The following is a 23,982-nucleotide window of genomic DNA, read 5'->3' as shown; positions in this document are numbered from 1 at the left end:
TCACAAGGCAGGATGGAGAACAGCACACAGATCATGTTGATTAAAAAATCTGTGTTTAGGGCTTCCCTGGTGGCGCAGTGGTTGAGAGTCCACCTGCCGATGCAGGGGACACGGGTTCGTGTCCCGGTCCGGGAAGATCCCACATGCCGCGGAGTGGCTGGGCCCATGAGCCATGGCCGCTGAGCCTGCGCGTCCGGAGCCTGTGCTCCGCAATGGGAGAGGCCAGAACAGTGAGAGGCCCGCAAAAAAAAAAAAAAAAAAAAAAAAAAAATTGGAATAAGTTAGACTTTAATGGCCTACCTATTCAAAAGGGAGTCCTATGGATGAAAGGGGGGGGGTACCCTTATATTTTTGTAGCCTTCACAATCCCGAAGCACTCTGCTTTAGTGTCACCAGTGACAGGTGGCTTCCTGCTAAAATGGCTCCTCTGTGTTTCTTTCTGTTTCTATGAAACAGATCAGCCCCAAGAGGGTTTCTCTCATCAGCTGTCTCTGCTGTTCTTGCACTTTGGAGTGCCTCTTGCCAACAGGAAGAACAATGCTGTGAGCATTTTCTGGGACCTGCTGCCCCTAGGCCACTACACTCTTTTCTTGCTTTCTTATTGGTTTTTTTCTACCTGTATAGCTTCTGCTTGATCTGTGCCCTGTCCTTTCTTCAGATCCCTTAGATTTTGCTGAACAGGAAATGCTGATCTATCACTTCAGGAGGAGTCCTTCACTTATCAGAAACATATTTTTGATATTTTTTTACTGGCCTATCTGGACATTATACTTCCGTCTGGGTGGCTTGTGAAATATTGTTCAAAGCTAGGGATTATATCTCTTTTCTAGTTTTACTGAAAATAGAATTTATGGTATTTCTTCTGTTTACATTGTTGATTATATACGATATTTAGGAGGGGAACAGGGAAATTGCTAGCTGTGTCATGCTGCCTTGTTAGATACTAGATGTCTAAACAGGCAATTGTGATCAAATATAGAAGTGTTTCTAAAAATAGAAATAATAATAGCTACTATTTCATCTTTGTGCCAGTCACAAGGTCCTCTGTGAGTCCAGAGGAGGTTCCTTGAGGCTTGAATACTGTCCTCTTATCATGTCAAGTCACTATACCCATTTGTGCCCTAAGTCTTCCAGGGTAAGGTGGAGACAAATTTAGAGAGAGTTGCATAACCTGAAGAGTGAAAAGAATAGTGAGTCAGACACTGAACCTGGCAAGATTTGGAATAGCTTAAGACTCCCGTTATGGTTTCAGAAGGCAGCTCTTCCTTAGACACTACCTTATTTATCCTGGTCCTCTATCAGTTTGTCCACTAGAAGCATGAGAGTGAAGATGCCAGGATGCGTCTGCTCCAGGCATCTCCAGGATCATTCTGTCCTGGCCTCAGTTCCAATTGGGAGTTTTCAGTTCCAGCTCCCACCTCTACCCTCTTACCCTAGACTCCAACTCCAGTACCCCTGGAGGTACTGCTTGACCTTTGTCACAGGAAGAGGATGGTGCTACCAATCTTCCAATCAGCCCATATACCCATGTCACCATCCACTCTAGACCAGGAAGGGGAGGAGTTCTGGGGAAGGACTAAGAAGAACTTGTGGTTTTCTGTATTGGGGCTAAATCTTCTCCTGGTCCCCACCTAATCTGACGTCCCCCTCTCACCCACAAATTAAAGAGGCCATCTCAGGTTCCATACACGTCCCAGGCCATTCGCATCAGATCTCCATCCCAAGCTTGGCAGTCATGGCCTTCTGCCAATCCTTTGTGGCTTCCTGTCCCATTAAATAACAAAGCTTATGCCATGTTTAAGGGTAAAAACATACACGCATGTATTGGTTCCTTAGGTATTAAAAAACACGGAAACTCAAATTATGTTTAAAAATGCCCAGATGTGCATGTTGAATTTGAACAGGTTACACTGGACACAAATTGCCAGTTAGGAATGGAGATTCTTCTTATATGTACCTTAAAAATATGTTTTCTGATAGTAAAACCTCCTGCAGATACAGGCTAGTATCAGTCCTGGAATAGTAAGTGTTACCTGGTCAGAAAATGGTCCTTGGAATGCACGTAAGCATTTATATAATGTGTGAAATAATGGGATATCTTTGAGCAGATACACAGATTTTATATATACACAAACATTTATATCTTTGATTTATTTATACATATATATATATATATATTTTTTTTTTTTTCCAGTACGCGGGCCTCTCACTGTTGTGGCCTCTCCCGTTGCGGAGCACAGGCTCCGGACGCGCAGGCTCAGTGGCCATGGCTCACGGGCCCAGCCGCTCTGCGGCATGTGGGATCTTCCCGGACCGGGGCACGAACCCGTGTCCCCTGCATTGGCAGGCGGACTCTTAACCACTGCGCTACCAGGGAAGCCCTAAAGTTGTTGTGTTTAATTCGAGCAGAGCTAATTTAAATATAAATCAGCTGTAACAATCAGTCACTTAATTTCAACTGGCTTCCTCATTATTTCTAAGACCTGCCTGGAATGTCTTCTCCTTTCAAAGTCCTCCCTGCACATGAGCCTCAGCTGAGGTCCCGCCTCCCCTTGAAAGTCTTCCCTGACTGTCACCAGCCATTTGAGCTCATACATTAACAAACACAAAGTGACTTGCAGACACTGAGTCTGCCTCTCTGCGGTGGGATGGCCCAGGCAGAGACTGACCCTCCCCATCCCTGCCCCTTTCCCAGGGCTCTGCCCACTCCCACTGCTCTCAGAAGTCCAGGTGGATGCTGCATCTCACACCTTGTCCTGAAGCATCTGCCACTGCTGATTTTAGGTGAGAACTGATGTCATTTTTTCCAGCTTAGTCTTTATTAGTTGAGGACCTAGGGAATCTGGTTGGCTATGAAATCCTTCAGTAAAACTGCTGTTTTCTGCAGTATTGCTCATCTAGTCAAGGTTTCCCATGTAGGGAAATGCCTACCCACTGCCTGGGAAACACAAAGCCAGAGTTGGCATTTTTAACCAATATTTTGCATATTCAACTTTTGTTTTGCCCTAGAATGTGGAAAAATCTGTGGATCTTATCAGAAGCTTTAAAAGCTTATTTCATTGAGCTAACCTCCCTGCTCTAGATTATTCAGGGGGAAAAATAAGTGCTACTCCACTAATGCACACTTACAAATGTTGTGCAACTTCTAAATGTATTTCTTTTTCCAGATGAAGGATTATCATTAGAATCAAGAGAAACATTAAAGGCTCCTCAAATCTGGTTACTAAGAATAGTCTTAATGGGTTTAACAGGGAAATCTATGTCTTTTTTTTTTTTACATCTTTATTGGAGTATAATTACTTTACAATGGTGTGTTAGTTTCTGCTTTATAACAAAGTGAATCAGTTATACATATACATATGTTCCCATATCTCTTCCCTCTTGCGTCTCCCTCCCTCCCACACTCCCTATCCCACCCATCCAGGTGGTCACAAAGCGCCGAGCTGATCTCCCTGTGCTATGCGGCTGCTTCCCACTAGCTATCTATTTTACGTTTGGTAGTGTGTATATGTCCATGGCACTCTCTCACTTTGTCACAGCTTACCCTTCCTGCTCCCCGTATCCTCAAGTCCATTCTCTAGTAGGTCTGTGTCTTTATTCCCGTCTTACCCCTAGGTTCTTCGTGACATTTTTTTTTCTTAGATTCCATATATATGTGTTAGCATATGGTATTTGTTTTTCTCTTTCTGACTTACTTCACTCTGTATGACTAGGTCCATCCACCTCACTACAAATAACTCAATTTCGTTTCTTTTTATGGCTGAGTAATATTCCATTGTATATATGTGCCACATCTTCTTTATCCATTCATCTGATGATGGACACTTAGGTTGCTTCCATGTCCTGGCTATTGTAAATAGAGCTGCAATGAACATTTTGGTACATGACTCTTTTTGAATTATGGTTTTCTCAGGGTATATGCCCAGTAGTGGGATTGCTGGGTCATATGGTAGTTCTATTTGTAGTTGTTTTTTTTTTTTTTTTTTTTTGTGGTACGCGGGCCTCTCACTGTTCTGGCCTCTCCTGTTGAGGAGCACAGGCTCCAGATGTGCAGGCTCAGTGGCTACAGCTCACGGGCCCAGCTGCTCCACAGCATGTGGGATCTTCCCGGACCAGGGCACGAACCCGTGTCCCCTGCATCGGCAGGCGGACTCTCAACCACTGCGCCACCAGGGAAGCCCCTATTTGTAGTTTTTTAAGGAACCTCCATACTGTTCTCCATAGTGGCTGTACCAATTCACATTCCCACCAGCAGTGCAAGAGGGTTCCCTTTTCTCCACACCTTCTCCAGCATTTATTATTTCTAGATTTTTTGATGATGGCCATTCTGACTAGTGTGAGATGATACCTCATTGTAGTTTTGATTTGTATTTCTCTAATGATTAATGATGTTGAGCATTCTTTCATGTGTTTGTTGGCAATCTGTATATCTTCTTAGGAGAAATGTCTGTTTAGGTCTTCTGCCCATCTTTGGATTGGGTTGTTGGTTTTTTTCTTATTGAGCTGCATGAGCTGCTTGTAAATTTTGGAGATTAATCCTTTGTCCGTTGCTTCATTTGCAAATATTTTCTCCCATTCTGAGGGCTGTCTTTTGGTCTTCTTTATGGTTTCCTTTGCTGTGCAAAAGCCTTGAAGTTTCATTAGGTCCCATTTCTTTATTTTTGTTTTTATTTCCATTTCTGTAGGAGGTGGGTCAAAAAGGATCTTGCTGTGATTTATGTCATAGAGTGTTCTGCCTATGTTTTCCTCTAACAGTTTTATAGTGTCTGGCCTTACATTTAGGTCTTTAATCCATTTTGAGCTTATTTTTGTGTATGGTGTTAGGGATTGTTCTAATCTCATACTTTTACATGTACCTGTCCAGTTTTCCCAGCACCAATTATTGAAGAGGCTGTCCTTTCTCCACTGTACATTCCTGCCTCCTTTATCAAAGATAAGGTGACCATATGTGCATAGGTTTATCTCTAGGCTTTCTATCCTGTTCCATTGATCTATATTTCTGTTTTTGTGCTAGTACCATACTGTCTTGATTACTGTAGCTTTGTAGTATAACCTGAAGTCAGGGAGCCTGATTCCTCCAGCTCTGTTTTTCGTTCTCAAGATTGCTTTGGCTATTTGGGGGCTTTTGTGTTTCCATACAAATTGTGAAATTTTTTGTTCTAGTGAAAAATGCCAGTGGTAGTTTGATAAGGATTGCATTGAATCTGTAGATTGCTTTGGGTAGTCGAGTCATTTTCACAATGTTGATTCTTCCAATCCAAGAACGTGGTATATCTCTCATCTATTTGTATCATCTTTAATTTCTTTCATCAGTGTCTTATAATTTTCTGCATACAGGTCTTTTGTCGCCTTAGGTAGGTTTATTCCTAGATATTTTATTCTTTTTGTTGCAATGGTAAATGGGAGTGTTTTCATGATTTCACTTTCAGATTTTGCATCATTAGTGTATAGGAATGCCAGAGATTTCTGTGCATTAATTTTGTATCCTGCTACTTTACCAAATTCATTGATTAGCTCTAGTAGTTTTCTGGTAGCATCTTTAGGATTCTCTATGTATAGTATCATGTCATCTGCAAACAGTGACAGCTTTATTTCTTTTCCAATTTGGATTCCTTTTATTTCCTTTTCTTCTCTGATTGCTGTGGCTAAAACTTTCAAAACTATGTTGAATAAGAGTGGTGAGAGTGGGCAACCTTGTCTTGTTCCTGATCTTAGTGGAAATGCTTTCAGTTTTTACCATTGAGGATGATGTTGGCTGTGGGTTTGTCATATATGGCCTTTATTATGTTGAGGAAAGTTCCCTCTATGCCTACTTTCTGCAGGGTTTTTATCATAAATGGATGTTGAATTTTGTCGAAAGCTTTCTTTGCATTCTATTGAGATGATCATATGGTTTTTCTATTTCAGTTTGTTAATATGGTGTATCACATTGATTGATTTGCGTAGATTGAAGAATCCTTGGATTCTTGGAATAAACCCCAGTTGATCATGGTGTATGATCCTTTCAATGTGTTTTTGGATTGTGTTTGCTACTATTTTGTTGAGGATTTTTGCATCTGTGTTCATCAGTGATATTGGCCTTGTCTGTTTTTGGTATCTGGGTGATGGTGGCCTCATAGAATGAGTTTCAGAGTGTTCCTCCCTCTTCTATATTTTGGAAGAGTTTGAGAAGGATAGGTGTCAGCTCTTCACTAAATGTTTGATAGAATTCGCCTGTGAAGCCATCTGGTCCTGGGCTTTTGTTTGTTGGAAGATTTGTAATCACAGTTTCAATTTCAGTGCTTGTGATTGGTCTGTTCATATTTTCTATATCTTCCTGATTCAGTCTTGGCAGGTTGTGCATTTCTAAGCATGTGTCCATTTCTTCTGGCTTGTCCATTTTTTTGGCATAGACTTCCTTGTAGTAATCTCTCATGATCTTTTGTATTTCTGCAGTGTCAGTTGTTAATTCTCCTTTTTCATTTCTAATTCTATTGATTTGTCTTCTCCCTTTTTTTCTTGATGAGTCTGGCTAATGGTTTATCAATTTTGTTTATCTTCTAAGAGAACCAGCTTTTAGTTTTATTCATCTTTGCTATCATTTCCTTCGTTTCTTTTTCATTTATTTCTGATCTGATATTCATGATTTCTTTCCTTCTGCTACCTTTGGGGTATTTTTGTTCTTCTTTCTCTAATTGCTTTAGGTGCAAGGTTAGGTTGTTTATTTGAGATATTTCCTGTTTCTTAAGGTAGGATTGTATTACTATAAACTTCCCTCTTATAACTGCTTTTGCTGCATCCCATAGGTTTTGGGTCATCGTGTCTCCATTGTCATTTGTTTCTAGGTATTTTTTCATTTCCTCTTTGATTTCTTCAGTGATCACTTCGTTATTAAATAGTGTATTGTTTAGCCTCCATGTGTTTGTATTTTTTACAGATCTTTTCCTGTAATTGATATCTAGTTTCATAGCGTTGTGGTCAGAAAAGATACTTGATACAATTTCAATTTTCTTAAATTTATCAAGGCTTGATTTGTGACCCAAGATATGATCTATCCTGAGAATGTTCCATGAGCACTTGAAAAAAATGTGTATTCTGTTGTTTTTGGATGGAATTTCCTATAAATATCAATTAAGTCCATCTTGTTTAATGTATCATTTAAAGCTTGTATTTTCTTATTTATTTTCATTTTGGATGATCTGTCCATTGGTGAAAGTGGGGTGTTAAGGTCCCCTACTGTGAATGTGTTACTGTCGATTTCCCCTTTTATGGCTGTTAGTATTTGCCTTATGTATTGAGGTGCTCCTATGTTGGGTGCATAAATATTTACAATTGTTATATCTTCTTCTTGGATTGATCCCTTGATCATTATGTAGTGTCTTTCTTTGTCTCTTGTAATAGTCTTTATTTTAAAGTCTATTTTGTCTGATATGAGAATTGCTACTCCAGCTTTCTTTTGGTATCTACTTGCATGGAATATCTTTTTCCATCCCCTTACTTTCAGTCTGTATGTGTCTCTAGGTCTGAAGTGGGGCTCTTGTAGACAGCATATATATGGGTCTTGTTTTTGTATCCATTCAGCCAGTCTGTGTCTTTTGGTGGGCGCATTTAATCCATTTACATTTAAGGTAATTATCAATATGTATGTTCCTATTCCCATTTTCTTAAATGTTTTTGGTTCGTTATTGTAGGTCTTTTCCTTCTCTTGTGTTCTTGCCTAGAGAAGTTCCTCTAGCATTTGTTGTAAAGCTGGTTTCGTGGTGCTGAACTCTCTCAGCTTTTGCTTGTCTGTAAAGGTTTTAATTTCTCCATCAAATCTGAATGAGATCCTTGCTGGGTAGAGTAATCTTGGTTGTAGGTTTTCCTCCTTCATCACTTTAAATATGTCCTGTCACTCCCTTCTGGCTTGCAGAGTTTCTGCTGGAAGATCAGCAGTTAACCTTATGGGGATTCCCTTGTGTGTTATTTGTTATTTTTCCCTTGCTGCTTTTAATATGTTGTCTTCATATTTAATTTTTGATAGTTTGATTAATATGTGTCTTGGCATGTTTCTCCTTGGATTTATCCTGTATGGGACTCTCTGTGCTTCCTGGACCTGATTAACTATTTCCTTTCCCATATTAGGGAAGTTTTCAACTATAATCTCTTCAAATATTTTCTCAGTCCCCTTCTTTTTCTCTTCTTCTTCTGGGACCGCTATAATTCGAATGTTGGTGCATTTAATTTTGTCCCAGAGATCTCTGAGACTGTCCTCAATTCTTTTCTTTCTTTTTTCTTTATTCATCTCTGCAACAGTTATTTCCACTATTTTATCTTTCAGGTCACTTATCCGTTCTTCTGCCTCAGTTATTCTGCTATTGATCCCATCTAGAGTATTTTTAATTTCATTTATTGTGTTGTTCATCATTGCTTGCTTCATCTTTAGTTCTTCTAGGTCCTTGTTAAACGTTTCTTGCGTTTTCTCTATTCTGTTTCCACGATTTTGGATCATCTTTACTATCATTATTCTGAATTCTTTTTCAGGTAGACTGCCTATTTCCTCTTCATTTGTTAGGTCGGGTGGGTTTTTATCTTGCTCCTTCATCTGCTGTGTGTTTTTCTGTCTTCTCATTTTGCTTATCTTACTGTGTTTGGGGTCTCCTTTTCACAGGCTGCAGGTTCATAGCTCCTGTTGTTTTTGGTGTCTGTCCCCAGTGGCTAAAGTTGGTTCAGTGGGTTGTGTATGCTTCCTGGTGGAGGAGACTACTGCCTGTGTTCTGGTGGATGAGGTTGGATCTTGTCTTTCTTCTGGGGCAGGTTCACGTCTGGTGGTGTGTTTTGGGGTGTCTGTGGACTTATTATGATTTTAGGCAGCCTCTCTGCTAATGGGTGGGGTTGTGTTCCTGTCTTGCTAGTTGTTTGAAATAGGGTGTCCAGCACTGTAGCTTGCTGGTCGTTGAGTGAAGCTGGGGACTGGTGTTGAGATGGAGATCTCTGGGAGATTTTTGCCTTTTGATATTATGTGAAGCTGGGAGGTCTCTTGTGGACCAGTGTCCTGATGTTGGCTCTTCCACCTCAGAGGCACAGCACTGACTCCTGGCTGGTGCATCAAGAGCCTTTCACACACATGGCTCAGAATAAAAGGGAGAAAAAGTAGAAAGAAAGAAAGAGGGTAAAATAAAATAAAGTAAGATAAAATAAAGTTATTAAAATAAAAAATATTAAGAAAAAAATTTTAATTAAAAACAAAAACGGACGGATAGAACTCTAGGACAAATGGTGAAAGCAAAGCTATACAGACAAAATCTCACACAGAAGCATACACATACACACTTGCAGAAGGAGGAAAAGGGGAAAAAAAATAATAAATCTTGCTCTCAAAGTTCGCCTCCTCAATTTGGGATGATTTGTTGTCTATTCATGTATTCCACAGATGCAGGGTACATCAAGTTGATTTTGGAGATTTAATCCGCTGCTCCTGAGGCTGCTGGGAGAGATTTCCCTTTCTTTGTTCGCACAGCTCCTGCGTCTCAGCTTTGGATTTGGCCCCGCCTCTGCGTGTAGGTCGCTGGAGGGCGTCTGTTCTTTGCTCAGACAGGACGGGGTTAAAGGAGCCGCTGATTCGGGGGCTCTGGCTCACTCAGGCCGTGGGGAGGGAGGGGTACAGAGTGTTGGGCGAGCCTGTGGCGGCTGAGGCCGGCATGACGTTGCACCAGCCTGAGGCGCGCCGTGCCTTCTCTTGGGGAAGTTGTCTCTGGATCCCGGGACCCTGGCAGTGGCAGGCTGCTCAGGCTCCCAGGAGGGGAGGTGTGGAAAGTGCCCTGTGCTTGCACACAGGCTTCTTGGTGGCGGCAGCAGCAGCCTTAGCGTCTCATGCCCGTCTCTAGGTCCGCTCTGATAGCCGCGGCTCGTGCCCGTCTCTGGAGCTCCTTTAGCAGCGCTCTTAATCCCCTCTCCTCGTGCACCAGGAAACAAAGAGGGAAGAAAAAGTCTCTTGCCTCTTCGGCAGGTCCAGACTTTTCCCTGGACTCCCTCCCGGCTAGCCGTGGCGTACTAGCCCCTTCAGGCTGTGTTCACGCCGCCAGTCCTCTCCCTGCGCTCAGACCAAAGTCCGAGGCTCAGCTCCCAGCCCCGCCCGCCCCAGCGGGTGAGCACACAAGCCTCTTGGGCTGATGAGTGCCGGTCGGCACCGATCCTCTGAGCGGGAATCTCTCCGCTCTGCCCTCCGCCCCCCTGTTGCTGCGCTCTCCTCTACGGCTTTGAAGCTTCCCCCCCTCCGCCACCCGCAGTCTCCGCCCGTGAAGGGGCTTCGTGTGTGGAAACCTTTCCTTCTTCACAGCTCCCTCCCACTGGTGCAGGTCCCATCCCTATTATTTTGTCTCTGTTTATTCTTTTTTTCTTTTGCCCTACCCAGGTACGTGGGGAGTTTCTTGCCTTTTGGGAGGTCTGAGGTTTTGCCAGCGTTCAGTAGGTGTTCTGTAGGAGTTGTTCCACGTGTAGATGTATTTCTGGTATATCTGTGGGGAGGAAGGTGATCTCCGTGTCTTACTCTTCTGCCATCTTCTATAATCTGTCCTTTCTTGTAGCTTGTACCATTAATTAGTTTAACTCATTTTCCTCCCAGTTTAATGCCAGTATCTTAAGCTCTTTCTAAGGTTGCTTTTTAAAAATGACTTTATTAGTGAGCTCCTGAATAATGGGGCCCTAATTCCTTTGCTCATGGCTGTCTTTACACAAAACGATGCACTCTCTAAGGGTAAGAGAACACGCATATATATTGATGTTTTAGGTGCTGAAAAGTAAAAACGGGAATTACATATAATCAATTTAATTTGAGCAGGCACAACCTGGCTCAAATCTCTGTTAGATGACCTCCAATTAGAAGTGGGGATTCACCTTGTATGTGCCTTAAAAATCCCGTCAGGAAGTCCTGATTGTGTTTTCTGCCACTAGAACTGCTATGGCTGGGAGCGTATCTCTCAGCCTCCCAAGGGTAAGTGCTACCAGCCCTTGACGTTCCTCAGAGGAGAAGATGGTGGTGGCTGCCTGCTGGTTTTTGAAAGCTTCAGCTTCACAGTAAATCCCTACCACAACCCCATGAGTTTGAGACTGTTAATGTCACCATTTTACAGATGAAAAACCTGACTCTTGGAGAAGAACAGTGACTTATGTGAAAAACAACCACTTGTACACTGGGAGCTAGTGTTCAAACCCAGGGCTGTCAGACCCAGAAGCTTGAACTCTTTTTTATTTCTTTTAATTAAAAAAAAAAATTATTGAAGTATAGTTGATTTACAGTGTTGTGTTAATTTCTTCTGTACAGCAAAGTAACTCAGTTATACATATATATTCTTTTTCATATTCTTTTCCATTAGGGAAAATATCACAGCATATTGACTATAGGTCCCTGTACTCTACAATAGGACCTTATTGTTTATCCATCCTATATATAATAGTTTGCCTCTGCTAATCCCAAACTCCCAGTCCTTCCCTCCCATACCCCCCCTCTCCCCGTTGGCAACCACAACTCTTTTCTCTATATCTGCTGAGTCTCTTTTCATTTTGTAGATATGTTGATTTGTGTTGTATTTTAGATTCCACACATAAGTGATACCATATGGTATTTGTCTTTCTGACTTCGCTTACTATTGATAATCTCTAGTTTCATCCATGTTGCTGCAGATGGCATTATTTCATCCTTTCTGATGGCCGAGTAAGGTTGCATTGTGTGTGTGTGTGTGTATGTATATGTGTGTGTACATACATTTTCTTTATCCATTCACCTGCTGATGGACATTTAGGTTGTTTCCATGTCTTGGCTATTGTAAATAGTGCTGCTATGAACATAGGGATGCGTGTATCTTTTCGAATTATAGTTTTGCCTGGGTATATGCCCAGGAGTGGAATTGCTGAATCATGTGGTAATTCTGTTTTTAGTTATTTAAGGAACCTCCATACTGTTCTCCATAGTGGCTGCACCAATTTACATTCCCACCAACAGTGTAAGAGGGTTCCTTTTCCTCCACACCCTCTCCAGCATTTGTTATTTGTAGACTTTTTAATGATGGCCATTCTGAACGGCGTGAGGTGGTACCTCGTTGTAGTTTTGATTTGCATTTCTCTAATAATTAGCGATGTTGAGCATCTTTTCCTGTGCCTTTGGCCATCTGTATGTAGAAGCTTGAACTCTTAATGCAGTGCCAAACCCCTGTTTGTATTCAGGGCAGGGAGTGGGGTTCTGACCCCTGTGGTCAAGTGCATGGTCTTTAACTTGTGGAAGAGGGTCTCCCTTGCTTATGGGGCTGGAGTAGAGGTGCAGGCACCAGGCGTCATGGTGTGTGAGCAGATCAAGTGAATGTCAAATCAGGAGAACTGGGTTTGAATGTCTGTTTTACTGTTGACCATCTGTAGGACCTTGGCAATGTTGCCTCACCTCTGAGAAGCAGCAGGGGAGTATCGTATCCTACTAGCTGGCTTCAGGGGTTGTTTCATGTGAAAATACCACACGCATGCTCTGGATTCCCAGACTTTTCCACTTGGTGGATCCACAAACACAAATAATCTCAGAGCCAGTGGTTACCGAGTGCTGAACACTTAAGTCTGTTCTAGTCCAGTCCTCCCATAATGCTGTGGGCTTGTTCTGTCATCACCTCCATTCTCCAGATATGGAAACTGATGATTGGAAAAGTCACTTGTCCAGTCTCAGCTAGGATGGCAGAGCTGGCTTCAGAGCAGAGCCTAGATACTCTCTCCTGCCTCCCTGGGATTCTTTTAAAGCAGTATGACTGGTTATTGCTGTTAAAAACCATGCTAAGCAGAATCAACCAACTCTCACCTCTCTGAGTTCCAGCTGATTAGCGCCCACGTTCCCAAGGGAGCTGTAGCCTTGCTCGTCCTCCCTGTCTTTCAAGCTCCCGTGGAGTGTAGCACCCTCTGCTGAGCATTCCTGCACACTCCCCCCACCAGCACTGGGGCACTTGCTGTGTGCTAGATATTCAGCGGCACGAGGGACCCAGTCCCTCTTGGGAAGAGGCAGCTGAAGCCTCCCAGCAGCATGAGGATGCCAGGGTAGAAAGAAGAGGCTGGACCCTAGGCAAGGCAGTTCAGGAAGACATCCTTGAGTCGATCCAGTCCAGGCTCTGCCCAGCACCTATTTCGGCCCTGAAGGAGGCTCAGCTGGACCTTTTACAGAGGATGCTAATTGCAAACACTCTCAGTGCATCCATCCACTGCTGCTCTGATTAACTAATTATGCACAACAGCACCTAGAAGGGCTGAAGGAGATTAGTTTGAAAGGACCAGCACCAGGTCATCATTTCTGATAGGCCTCCCGGCCTGCTCCAGAGAAAACTCCAGTCTGGCCCAACTCTTTAATTACCTTCAGAGGCACTAAAATTTAAGTTACATTCTTATTGTTTTCATATTAGCTTCTGCCCGAGTCCTGAGCTAAGCACTGGTGAGGCTACGGTTGGGGAGGGAGGGTCCATGTGACGGGCGGGTGGTTTTCTCGTTTGGCTCTTTAGTTGCAAGATTTCATGAGTTTCCAGAGTGTACCGGTAATTGGTTCCCTAGCAGAGGCTTACAGATATCCTATAATGCTTGCGTGTCGGATTTGCCATTTTCAAACATCCCCAATTGGGTGTTCAAATGTGGCTTCCGTTAGGATTTGTAACGCACAGACACACTCACACTTGCTCTCTCTGTTAGATATTAACACTGTAGCTCTAAATGCAGAATGTCTACGGTCTGGCCCCGCTTCTATTTTTTAACCTCATCTCTTGACATATTTTTATACCTCGGATTGTCTCCTTACCTTCCCCCTTTCTAATCCTCTAAGAGGGCTTTGCAGCATGTCATTCAGTCCCCAAAGTCAGCAATAAGCCGAGATCAGCTTGGAACACCAGTCATCGCCCTTGGGAGCACTTTTCAAAGGAGCACAGGTTTCCCAGCTCCTATCTCGCCCCTTCCAAAGACTTTACCTATTTTGAAACTTCCTCACTAACCCTTGGCTTTGTCTGAAGGAAGACAGAGGAGGCAGGGAAGAAGGGGTGATGGGGGCAGGCAGAGCCAGGCTACTGACGCTCGTTCGGTGAAGGAGCAATCCGCTCTCTCCCCCCAGCACTGCTTACCTGGGCTAACTTCTCCATAGGCAAATACTCATAGATCAGTGTGCCCCCCTCCTCTCTCATGACCCCACCAGGGCTGCAGTGACCTTGTCACCGCTTTCTACCCTATGATGTTGCCCACAGTGCATCCTTCTCCCTCCCATCAGCTGGGCCACCCATGATGCACTCCGGGCTTTGTTTCAACACTGTCTGCATTCAGAGCCCATCGTGCCTAATACCCCTTAAAGCTTCAGGCCTTGTGGAGAGAGGAGAGAGTGCCCGGGTAGAAAAAGTGATTTCTACATTTTCTTTCCAGGGCTGTATACCTTCCACAGAGGCTGCATGTGCCTTATTTACACTTGCTTATTGCATTCTGTTCATATTTTCCAAACAGACAGGGAAAGCCCACTGGGAGAGCATCACCTTACCTGGGCCCTTCTCTGCCCGAGTGCTGTGCTTTCCTTGGGGAGGGAACTGTCTTCCTGCACATTTGGAGTAATGCAGTGGCCCTGTACTTTTCTCTACTAAAGCCCCAGCGGCTGCACAGGTGATACATGCTTCTGGGAGCGGAACAGGAAGGCAGCAGGCTGGACGCAGTCCTTCCAAAGATCCACTGTTCTCACACCAGAGCTAATGAAGGTGGGAGCCTACATGCTCCCTCCATCCTCTGCTACTCAGCTAGCTTCCTCTGCTGGCAGAGCTTCCTTTACCTGTGAGGGCCTGATGTTTCGCTGTTTTTCAACCCAGAACATCATGGACCAAGTATATTAATTGCCTCAGTTAGTACTGGCTACCCACAAGCCCAATGAATCCAAAAAGCTGGTCCAGGACCCAGGGGCAGCCCAGCAAGATAATAGCCGAGATCCAAATCCTGTCTCTGCCACTTGATAGCTGTTTGACTTGGGGATTTTATAACCACTGTGTTCATGTTTTCTTTCAATACATATATTTTGATCAACAACTATGTATCCATCCTTATGGTAAGTGCTGGGAATATCAGGTGTGGGGAAATCAGACCAAGCCCTCCCATCATGGAGCTTTTCCACCTGGAGGAAGGCAGATATAAATTATAACCTGAATCTCTTGGACTTGTACTGACCCACCTACAAAATAAGAAGAGGAGAGATGTCATTCTTTATATCCCAGGCGTCTCCTCAGGCTTTTTTTTTTTTTAGAAAAAGCATAAGAATAAAATTCTAACATATTATGCAGACAATTGGGAAATGGGAAGGGGAACATAAACTTATCAAGGCCCTGCTGTATGCTAGTAACTGTGAGCTATGTTTTTTTTGTTTGTTTTGTTTTTGCGGTACGCGGGCCTCTCACTGTTGTGGCCTCTCCCGTTGCGGAGCACAGGCTCCGGACGCGCCGGCTCAGCGGCCATGGCTCACGGGCCCAGCCGCTCCGCGGCATGTGGGATCTTCTCGGATTGGGGCACGAACCCGTGTCCCCTGCATCGGCAGGTGGACTCTCAACCACTGCACCACCAGGGAAGCCCTGAGCTGTGTTTTATTGATAGTGTGTCATCTTACTCCATGCAGTGGTGCTATGAGCTAAGCTTTATTACGCCATTGTGCAGATGGACGGATTGAAGTTTACAAAAGGCAGCAAGAGCACTGTTATACCCAGTTAATAAGTATGTGTTGAGAGCATTCTTTTTTATTTATTTACTTGTTTATTTTTGCCTGTGTTGGGCCTTTGTTGCTGCACACAGGCTTTCTCTAGTTTCGGCGAGCAGTGGCTACTCCTCGTTGCGGTGCGTGGGCTTCTCATTGTGGTGGCTTTGTGGTGGTGTGCGGGCGTTAGTAGTTGTGGCACATGGGCTCAGTAGTTGCGGCTCACAGGCTCTAGAGCTCAGGCTCAGCAGTAGTGGTGCACAGGCTGTTGCTCCGTGGCATATGGGATCTTCTGGGACCAGGGCTCGAACCCGTGTCCCCTTCAGTGGCAGGCGGATTCTTAACCACTGGGCCACCAGGGAGCTCCCATTCTTTATGCCAGGAGCTGAGGGCATAAGGTGCTGGGCCCCAAGGCCTGAGCCAGCCTCGGGGCATGTTTTGTGTTGCTGTGATCTAGAGGGGGAGATGGACGCTGAGCCAGAAGTTACAGGTGTGCTGAGTGCCATCTGAGGAGCAAGACTTCGAAAGCATTATAAAAGGGAAAACTCACCTGGTTCGCGGGTTAGACAATCAGCGAGCAAATACCTTTAAAGCAGAGATCTGATGGAGAGTAGGCATTAGCAAGACAAAGAGAAGAGATGTGCTCCAGGGGGAACAGGTGCGTGGAAAGGACAGTAAGGGCAGAGCCTGGAGGCCGAGGAGGAGAGACTAGAGATGGATCTCACATTGAGGAGTTTGGGTGAACAGTTGGGAGCCTCTGGAGTAGCTAAGTGGGGAAGCGACTTGATCAAATCTGCATTTTAGAAAGATCACTTTGGCTGCTGTTCGGCGAAGGGAACGTGGGAGCAAGTCGGGGAGACCGATTAGGAGCCTGGTACCATTGTCTTGGTGGTGGGAGGTCATGGTGGCACCATGGGCTGGCAGTGGGCTAGCAAGAAGCAGGCAACTTTGCGTGGGAGTCCAGGACATCAGGCCCAGGTGTTTGCCCTGAGGCTCTGAGGGTCATTCTCTGACTACGGGAGGAGGTGGCAATTGGGGTCAGTGGATCTCCAAGACGCCACCAACACACCAGCCATGCTCAGCAGACTGAGATCATGGAAGGAAGATGGAGACTAACCTGTAGGAACAGGAAGGCAGATATGGAAAGACTGAGGAAGAGGATGCTGGGCAGAGACGACTGGGAGGATGATAGCAATTAAAACTGAGCTGAAGCCAGGGCTGGGGCGAGAGGGAAGAGAATGGAGAGTAGGAGGGCAGGGCACTGACTGCGCCCACCACTTGGGAAGGTAAAGTAGGGGACAGGGATCCAGCCCCGGCGTCTGTGACTGAGCCAGATCCCTTCCCAAGACAGAAGCATCTTTCCCTCTGACGATCTGATGCTGGTTGCTGAGGACCTTGTTTCTCTCACCAGGAGGAGTGGAGAGACCATCAGACACCCCTCTAGAAATCACAGGAGTTGCCCACCTCCAGGCAGAGTGTGAGACGGCAGGTGGATGTGGTCTTATGGTTTCCTCCACACAGAAATTACTTTTTCCCCAGGAAGGAACCGAGTGTGTGAGCGGTACCCTTTGGGTCCCCTCTTTCTCAAAGCGTTAGTCCTCCTTTCCGACCTTTATCAGGGGCTATGATAGGCATCTTAAAAGGCAAGCGCTTTTCTCCCATTGCCAGCCTGTTATGGCTAGAATACCAAATCTGAGCAAATAGCTCTCTGTGTGCTGTCGTCTTTGATTATTTTTTTTATCTGGCTCCAGGCAGACTGTGCCTGACTTTCTCCTTGTAAGGACCATTCGGTTGAGGACACTGTGAGTGAACAGGGCCCAGTAATTGAGCGCCTCCTATCTCCGATTCAGCTTTCTGATCCCTCTCTACCCAGGCCAGTGGTGTCCTGCTTGAGGACTTCTCCCTGAGCGACAGATGTGCTCCTTCAAGACTCCAGTCCCTGGTTCCATCAGCCATCCAAAGCCTGTGTACTTTGGGAAGTCGGCGGGAAATTCAGCCGTCTTCTAAAGATATAGATTAACTGCACATCTGTCAGGGTTTAGTTAAACATGACTGACTAATTTATCCTGCAGTGTGAGATGGGGATTCATTTCCTTTGCAAGTTGACTTGGCAATTTTCCCTGCTCAAAGAACATTTAGAATAGATGGTGTGCATGGCAATCAGGAAGAAATAGATACTATTAATTTTCCATTTTTCAAATGTGAGATTGACTATACAGCCCATATCCCATTCTCCTCAGAAAAACAGACCACCTCCTCTCCCGTTTAGAGCTGTGCACTGTCTGAAAACTCAGAAAAGAGGGCCTTCTAGTCCCCAGAGGGTCTGAGTTGGGGCCGATAAGCACATTAGCGGGGGCCTGCGCCCGGGGGCCAGTCCTGGTACCTGGCAGAGCCGTGTGGCGCTGCCATCAGCCACAGTTCCTCCTCCTCCTATGGCTCAGCATGAGATGCGGGTTCCCAGCCTGAGCGAGCTTGTGATCTCCTTCCTCGGCTAATCTGTACAGATTGGAGGGAAGGACTGGAGGCACAGGCTTGCGTGTCAGGATATCATGATGGACCTCCGAAAGTTGGAAATCCCAAAGGGATAGCTAACTTTCATCCAGCGCTCGCCATACAACGTTCGGCCGTGATGGAAGTAATCTGTATCTGCGCTCTCCCAGATGGAGTCATTCGCTAGCCGCGAGTGACTGCTGAGTACTTGGAACGGGGTGGGTGCAACTGAGGAACGAAATGTTGACTTCTATTTCATTTTAGTTAATTTAAATGCAAATAGCCACGTATGGCTCATGGTAACTCTGTTGGATAGCACAGGTATCTGTGTTCACCCGTTTCCTGTGTGGCCAAAGCCAGTTGTGTTTAGGTATCTTTGTCTTACTGGTTTTCTGAATGCTGTTCTATTTGCTCCAAACTTACTGATAAGTTAAGTTGTCTATTTAAAAATAAAAACAATCATAGAGGTAATAAAACTCATAGCTGGCACATGCTGAGTAATTACTATATACCATGTGCTTTGCTAAGCCCTCTAACACACCTCATCTCATTTATAGTCACATGATACCCTGAGTTTACGGATGACGAAACGGAGGCGCTGAGGGGTGAAGTGGCTGGCTTGAGTCACCCAGCCAGCCAGTGGTCAAGCTGGGATTCACAGCAGGCAGTGAGACCCCAGAGCTCTTATATACTCTGCTGCCTCTCCCGACAGACCTCAGTGCCATTGCCTGCCTGGTGTTTTAAGATACAGTCGTGTCCTGGTTGTTGAACGCCAGGTATTGTCTTGAGGTCATTAGCAACCTGCGTATAAACAATGGCCACACACTCCATGCTTTACAGAGTTTACCTCTGGCTCCTGGCTGGAAGGAAGGAAGCAGCTATACATGTGCACTGAGGTTGCACAGACCCAGTCTGGGTCTGCTCACCACCTCCCCTCAGATGGAGGGCAAGAGAGTCCTTTCCTCCTGAGGGCTGGGAGGTTTGGCTCGTGTTCTCCATCAAGGACCAAGCCCCAGGCTCAGGAAAGATGGGCTTTCCTGCAAGCAGACATGACCTATAAAAATGAGAAGAGGCTCTGCCTCGTATTGTCTTCTGGAGGGGATTCATCCCTTTGCAGCTCAGATGGGGGCTGGTCGCCTCAGTTGAGTGAGACGCTGCTCTTAGTGAAGGCTGGATGGGAGTTTGAGCGAGACCCTCTGCTCATTCGTCACTACCCCCGTGCCTTCCACTGGGGTCTCTCCGCACTGATAGGTTCTAGCCTTAATCTACATCTTGTCAGCACCATGAGACATTCAGAACCTGGCTCTGCATTGTAATGTGGCTTGCTTGGCTTCACAGCCTGACTCCTGCAGCTTTAGAATTTGGGAAAACTGACAGTTGTGGGGTTCACTTCCTATTTACTGAGGCTTTACCTCCTCAGGTCTCTAATTCCTGTCCCTCCGGATGCGAACAACCGCTAAATGCATTGCTGGTTTTTCTGCCTCTTGGGAGCGGCCCACTGCCTGGACCCTTTGTCAGAATTCTCAGCACCCAGAATTAGGGTAAAATCAGGCAGCTAGGGAAAGTCAGCTCCCTCCTCTGCACCATTGTCCCTCCTTTGGGGATTTCTCTCCTCCAGTCTTAGCTCTCTATGAGACTGTCAAATAGCCCGCACCCACCTACCCATCCACCCATCTGGATTTTCTTCTTGTTCTCAGGAGTATTCGTTGGCCTTGCTCTGTCATACCGTAAAAGATAAGCTGGATAGCTAAAGATGGGCTGCATATAGAAAGGACTCTTCCAGGGACAAGGCATCCATCTGTCCACAGGGAAAAGTCGAGTCAGTCTGTTCAAAGGCCGGCAACATAAGCCACAGCCACAAACCCAAACGTGGGCTAAAGCAAAATCGGGAGTCGCTCTCACTGGGATCTTTTGGTGTCCCAGGCAGCCTTTCCCTAAGAGCATTAGCTGTTCCTAAATGTTAATCTCTTGCCATGAGTTCAGTGGAAAACATCTTCTCTGGCAACTGCAATAGCAAGTTTGATCGGGTTAGCAAAAGGGACCCGTGACGGTCTTTGGAGGCTGGTGCATGACCGCGAGGCCATCCCAGCTTGCTTTCAGAGTGCCAAGGCAGTACAAGTTCGGTTGTGCATAGCGCTGCTTGCCATGGGCGTCTCGGCTCTCACTCTGTCATACTCTTTACCTGTGAGAGCAGCATCTTTGGGGCATTTTCACAGTGGCATAAGGAGCTATATCCTGGTTGGAGAGGGAGGTCTGTTAGGAGCATCACATGTTGAGAGTAGAGAGTTCAAAAGAGGAGAAGGCCCACGGACTCACTGTTTCTTCCATCTTCTTTTCTCCAGCCTGCACGGACAAGGAGTTGAGGAACCTCGCTTCCCGGCTCAAAGACTGGTTTGGAGCCCTCCATGAGGATGCAAACAGGGTCGTCAAGCCCACCAGCTCCGACACAGCCCAAGGCAGTAAGACCGCTTTACTCTCGCTAATTTACCTCATTTTAAACACCACATTCCCTCCTCAGTTATTGGATGTTGTTGATTGACCACCCTGAGATGCTGTTGGTAAAAGAAACCCTAAGTTAAATGTAGACACTGACTTGAACTATGCCCCAGTTTCAGAAATATTGGAGGAGAGGGAAATGCCTTAGAATCAAGAAAATACTACAACTTACGTTTTTTAAAGTCTGCTTGCAAAATTATCATGTGCCTAGTACAGTCCTTTTGGAAAATGCATTTAAGTAAAGATACCAAAATAACAAGCTACTGTGTATAAAACAGATAAGCAACAATATACTATATAACATAGGGAATTATAGCCATTGTCTTGTAATAACCTGCAAAAATACTGAATCACTATGCTGTACACCTGAAACTAACACAACATTGTACATCAACCATACTTCAATTAAAAAATGTATAGAAACACAGCATTTTAACAACTGTAAGCACGTCGTGGCATGGCATATACTTCAAATGTTCCCTTGCCACGTAGAAAAAAATATTTATGTCTGTGTGTGTATGTATACACACACACACACACACACACGCTTTACAGACTGTCTTATGGCCTTCTTTTATCATCCAGCAATACACTATCTTTCTAGGCTGTTGAGTAGTATTCTGCCTTGTAGTCACTATATAGAACCTCAATGTATAGATACAACATAATTTATGTAATTAGACCTTTATTTGGGAGCTTTGAAGTTGTTCCTAATGTTCAGCTATTATAAGCAACACGGTAGCAAACATCTTTGATAACTTAGCTCTATGGACGTTAATCAGATTGCATTTTGTTTTCCATAGATAAACTCCCAGACAAGTGTTCCCTCCGCCATCACTGAACTGGCAGAGACCATACCCAGAGCCTCTCCAGAAGCTGGAGAGAAAACTCAGAGTAGGTCTGCCTGTTTGTACCTTAACAGAGCCTCTCACTGCCTTTAACGTAAAGGCCATTAGGGGAGAGCTCCTGCACACTGTGGCCGATTGGCACAGAACGGCTTAGTCAACAATACAGTTGTTGAGATGCGCGGAGCTTTGCCACAGCCTCTTCTGTGTAGAGATTTTTATATTGATTTGTCAAAATATAAAAACACACGTTATTTAAAGCAGAGAGTATTTCACCCCATCCCTGCTGCCACACTTGTGTGGACAGGATTTCTGAACGTAATGCTCCTGGATTGAACGAAGTAGGTAAGAAGTGATACTGGTAATTGGTGGGAACCAGAGTTTAACCAGCATCTGGTCTTCAGGCCAAATTAGAATGATCTTCTTAATTTCGGGTTTATCCTTTGCTGTTCATAGCCATCTGGAGATACTAGTAGAGAATGTTGATCCTAGGGGACAATTCTTTCACCAGTTTGGAACTTTTTTACCTTAAGGGAAAGGTAGATTCTGGGAAGCAAATGCTAAGTGTCCAAAGAGTGGGTCCTGGGGTTGTAGTATCTGTGGGAAGGGGGATGTAAGAGTCTTTCTTTCCATCCCTGCCAAAGGTTTCCTTGGGAGTTTGTGGACAGTTAATTCACAGGTAGTCTCTGGGAGTTTGTGGACAGTTAATTCACAGGTAGTCTCTAGAAGCTTTTCCCAGGGGTCTTCCAGGAGCCGCTGAGTCCCCGGGCTTTCTGAACAACCTTTCAATGAAGAGCAGATTGATGTGAAAGAGCTGCTCCTCGCAGCCTCCAGTCGTGGGAGGCCCCTTCTGCCTCCCGGGGAGCCTGCAAAAGGCCTGCCCTTGGCCACAGGCAAATCAAGTCCCTGAAGAGGTTTTTAGGTTGGATGTCCTGAAGCAACTGGAGCCAAGGGATATAAAGGAATGACACTTGGTTAGCCCACGAGGCACAGGAGGGAGAGACGTTTTTGTCAGTCCAGGAGTTCTGAAGGGGAAAACCACAGAACCCTAGAGGTGCCATGAGCGCTGCGCCAGCCAGAAGAGCTGCTCTGTTCCCTTGGATACCAGATGCAGGTGCCCCTTTTCTAGAGCCTCCCAAATTTGGCACTTATTTCAGTGGTCAGTCAGCAGTATTAAAATTTCCCTTTCCTGTGTATTAAAATGGTAATATCCTACAACATTGATGCATACTACATAAAATATTCTGTACAAAAGCGTGGAGCCATTTAGTGTCAGAGTCAATTATCTTGCTTTATTCAGTCGCCCCTGAGGACATCATCATCACAGAGATTGTTCAGTCATGACCTTCAGTCAAAGAAGAGGCCAGATGATGTTCCATAGTCTCTCTTCTTGAAAATCAGGATCTTTTCTAAGATGTGCTTTAAGATATCAAAAGGTATAAATTTAAAAATGGAAAGATTTTTGTATGTTGGAACGGGTAAGTTAAACTTTGCAGTAGCTAGAAAACTCCTCTCAACAAGTTCTTCTGTTGAGCACTTCCTGTGTGCCTGTACTGGCGTCTGGACAGCCAAGACCCTGTTGTAAAGATGCTACTTTAAAGGGTGGGCACGCTTTGCTCTGTCTTATATCCTGCTGACTAAGCAGAGGTTCCTGGTGAGGCACATAGAGCCTGATGAGCAGGCTGTAGGTTAGAACCCTAGAGGGTCAATCGATCCCATCAGGATCCTCAGTGACAGTCACTGTGGCAGCCCTTGCATTGCTCATCCCTAAACTTGGCGCCCAAGCCAGCTGGATGTCCTCAGCGTAGGAGGCTCCTGTGTCATGCGAAGCAGAGGCAGTCCTGGGAGAGGAGGGACTGAGAATGTAGACTGAGGGTTGGGCCACCTGGGCTTGAATTCCAGCCCCACAATTGTATGACCTTGAGCAAGTAACTTAAATCTTGAGCTTCTTTTCTGTAATCCATAGGGAGGACAAAGCATCATCTCTTAGGGCTGTTATAAGGATTCAGTGAGATAATTCATCATAAAATGCTGAGAAGAGTGCCTTCAGTAACACAAAAGTGAACTCTTCATCATTTTCCGGGGAAAATAAAACCAGTCCTAGAAATCCAGATTATGGAATAATTTAACATTGCCTGGTGCTTTGATTCCGAAAGAAAGATGAGTTTTACATGTGGGGTATGCCTTCTCTGGGGCTTGTCTACAGTACACTCAGTATCCCGAGTGTTAGGCCAAGTGTTATTATTCGAGCGCATACAGTTTCCACTGTAGAAACAAATACTTCTCTAAGAAAACCAACCCTCCTCCCCGCACCCCGGGAAATAAAAAGAAATAATTTTCTGAGTCATACATGATTCCATGTCATGTATCTCTTGAGGGGATTGCAGAAAAGAAAAATGGGGAACAGAGGCAGGTACCCTGGCTTGTTTTCCCATTAATGTTCAGACTGCTTGGACTGAACAGTCCTTTGGG

At 45.0% G+C, this 23,982-nt stretch overlaps 1 protein-coding gene across 5 annotated transcripts in view; it reads left to right on the top strand.

Moving 5' to 3' along the window:
* Positions 1–23,982, top strand: part of SPOCK1 (SPARC (osteonectin), cwcv and kazal like domains proteoglycan 1) — a 552,024-nt gene that overhangs the window by 509,854 nt on the left and 18,188 nt on the right. For all 5 annotated transcript variants that reach the window (XM_079916655.1, XM_079916653.1, XM_079916654.1 and 2 more), the window contains one exon: positions 20,512–20,628. In XM_079916655.1, coding sequence (XP_079772781.1) covers positions 20,512–20,628 — 117 coding nt within the window. The remainder of the gene's footprint in view (positions 1–20,511; positions 20,629–23,982) is intronic.

Source organism: Stenella coeruleoalba (assembly GCF_951394435.1).
Source record: "Stenella coeruleoalba genome assembly, chromosome: 3".
Taxonomy (NCBI): Eukaryota; Metazoa; Chordata; class Mammalia; order Artiodactyla; family Delphinidae; genus Stenella; species Stenella coeruleoalba.
Note: the sequence above shows the minus strand (reverse complement) of the source record. Positions and strands in the feature narration are given on the sequence as shown.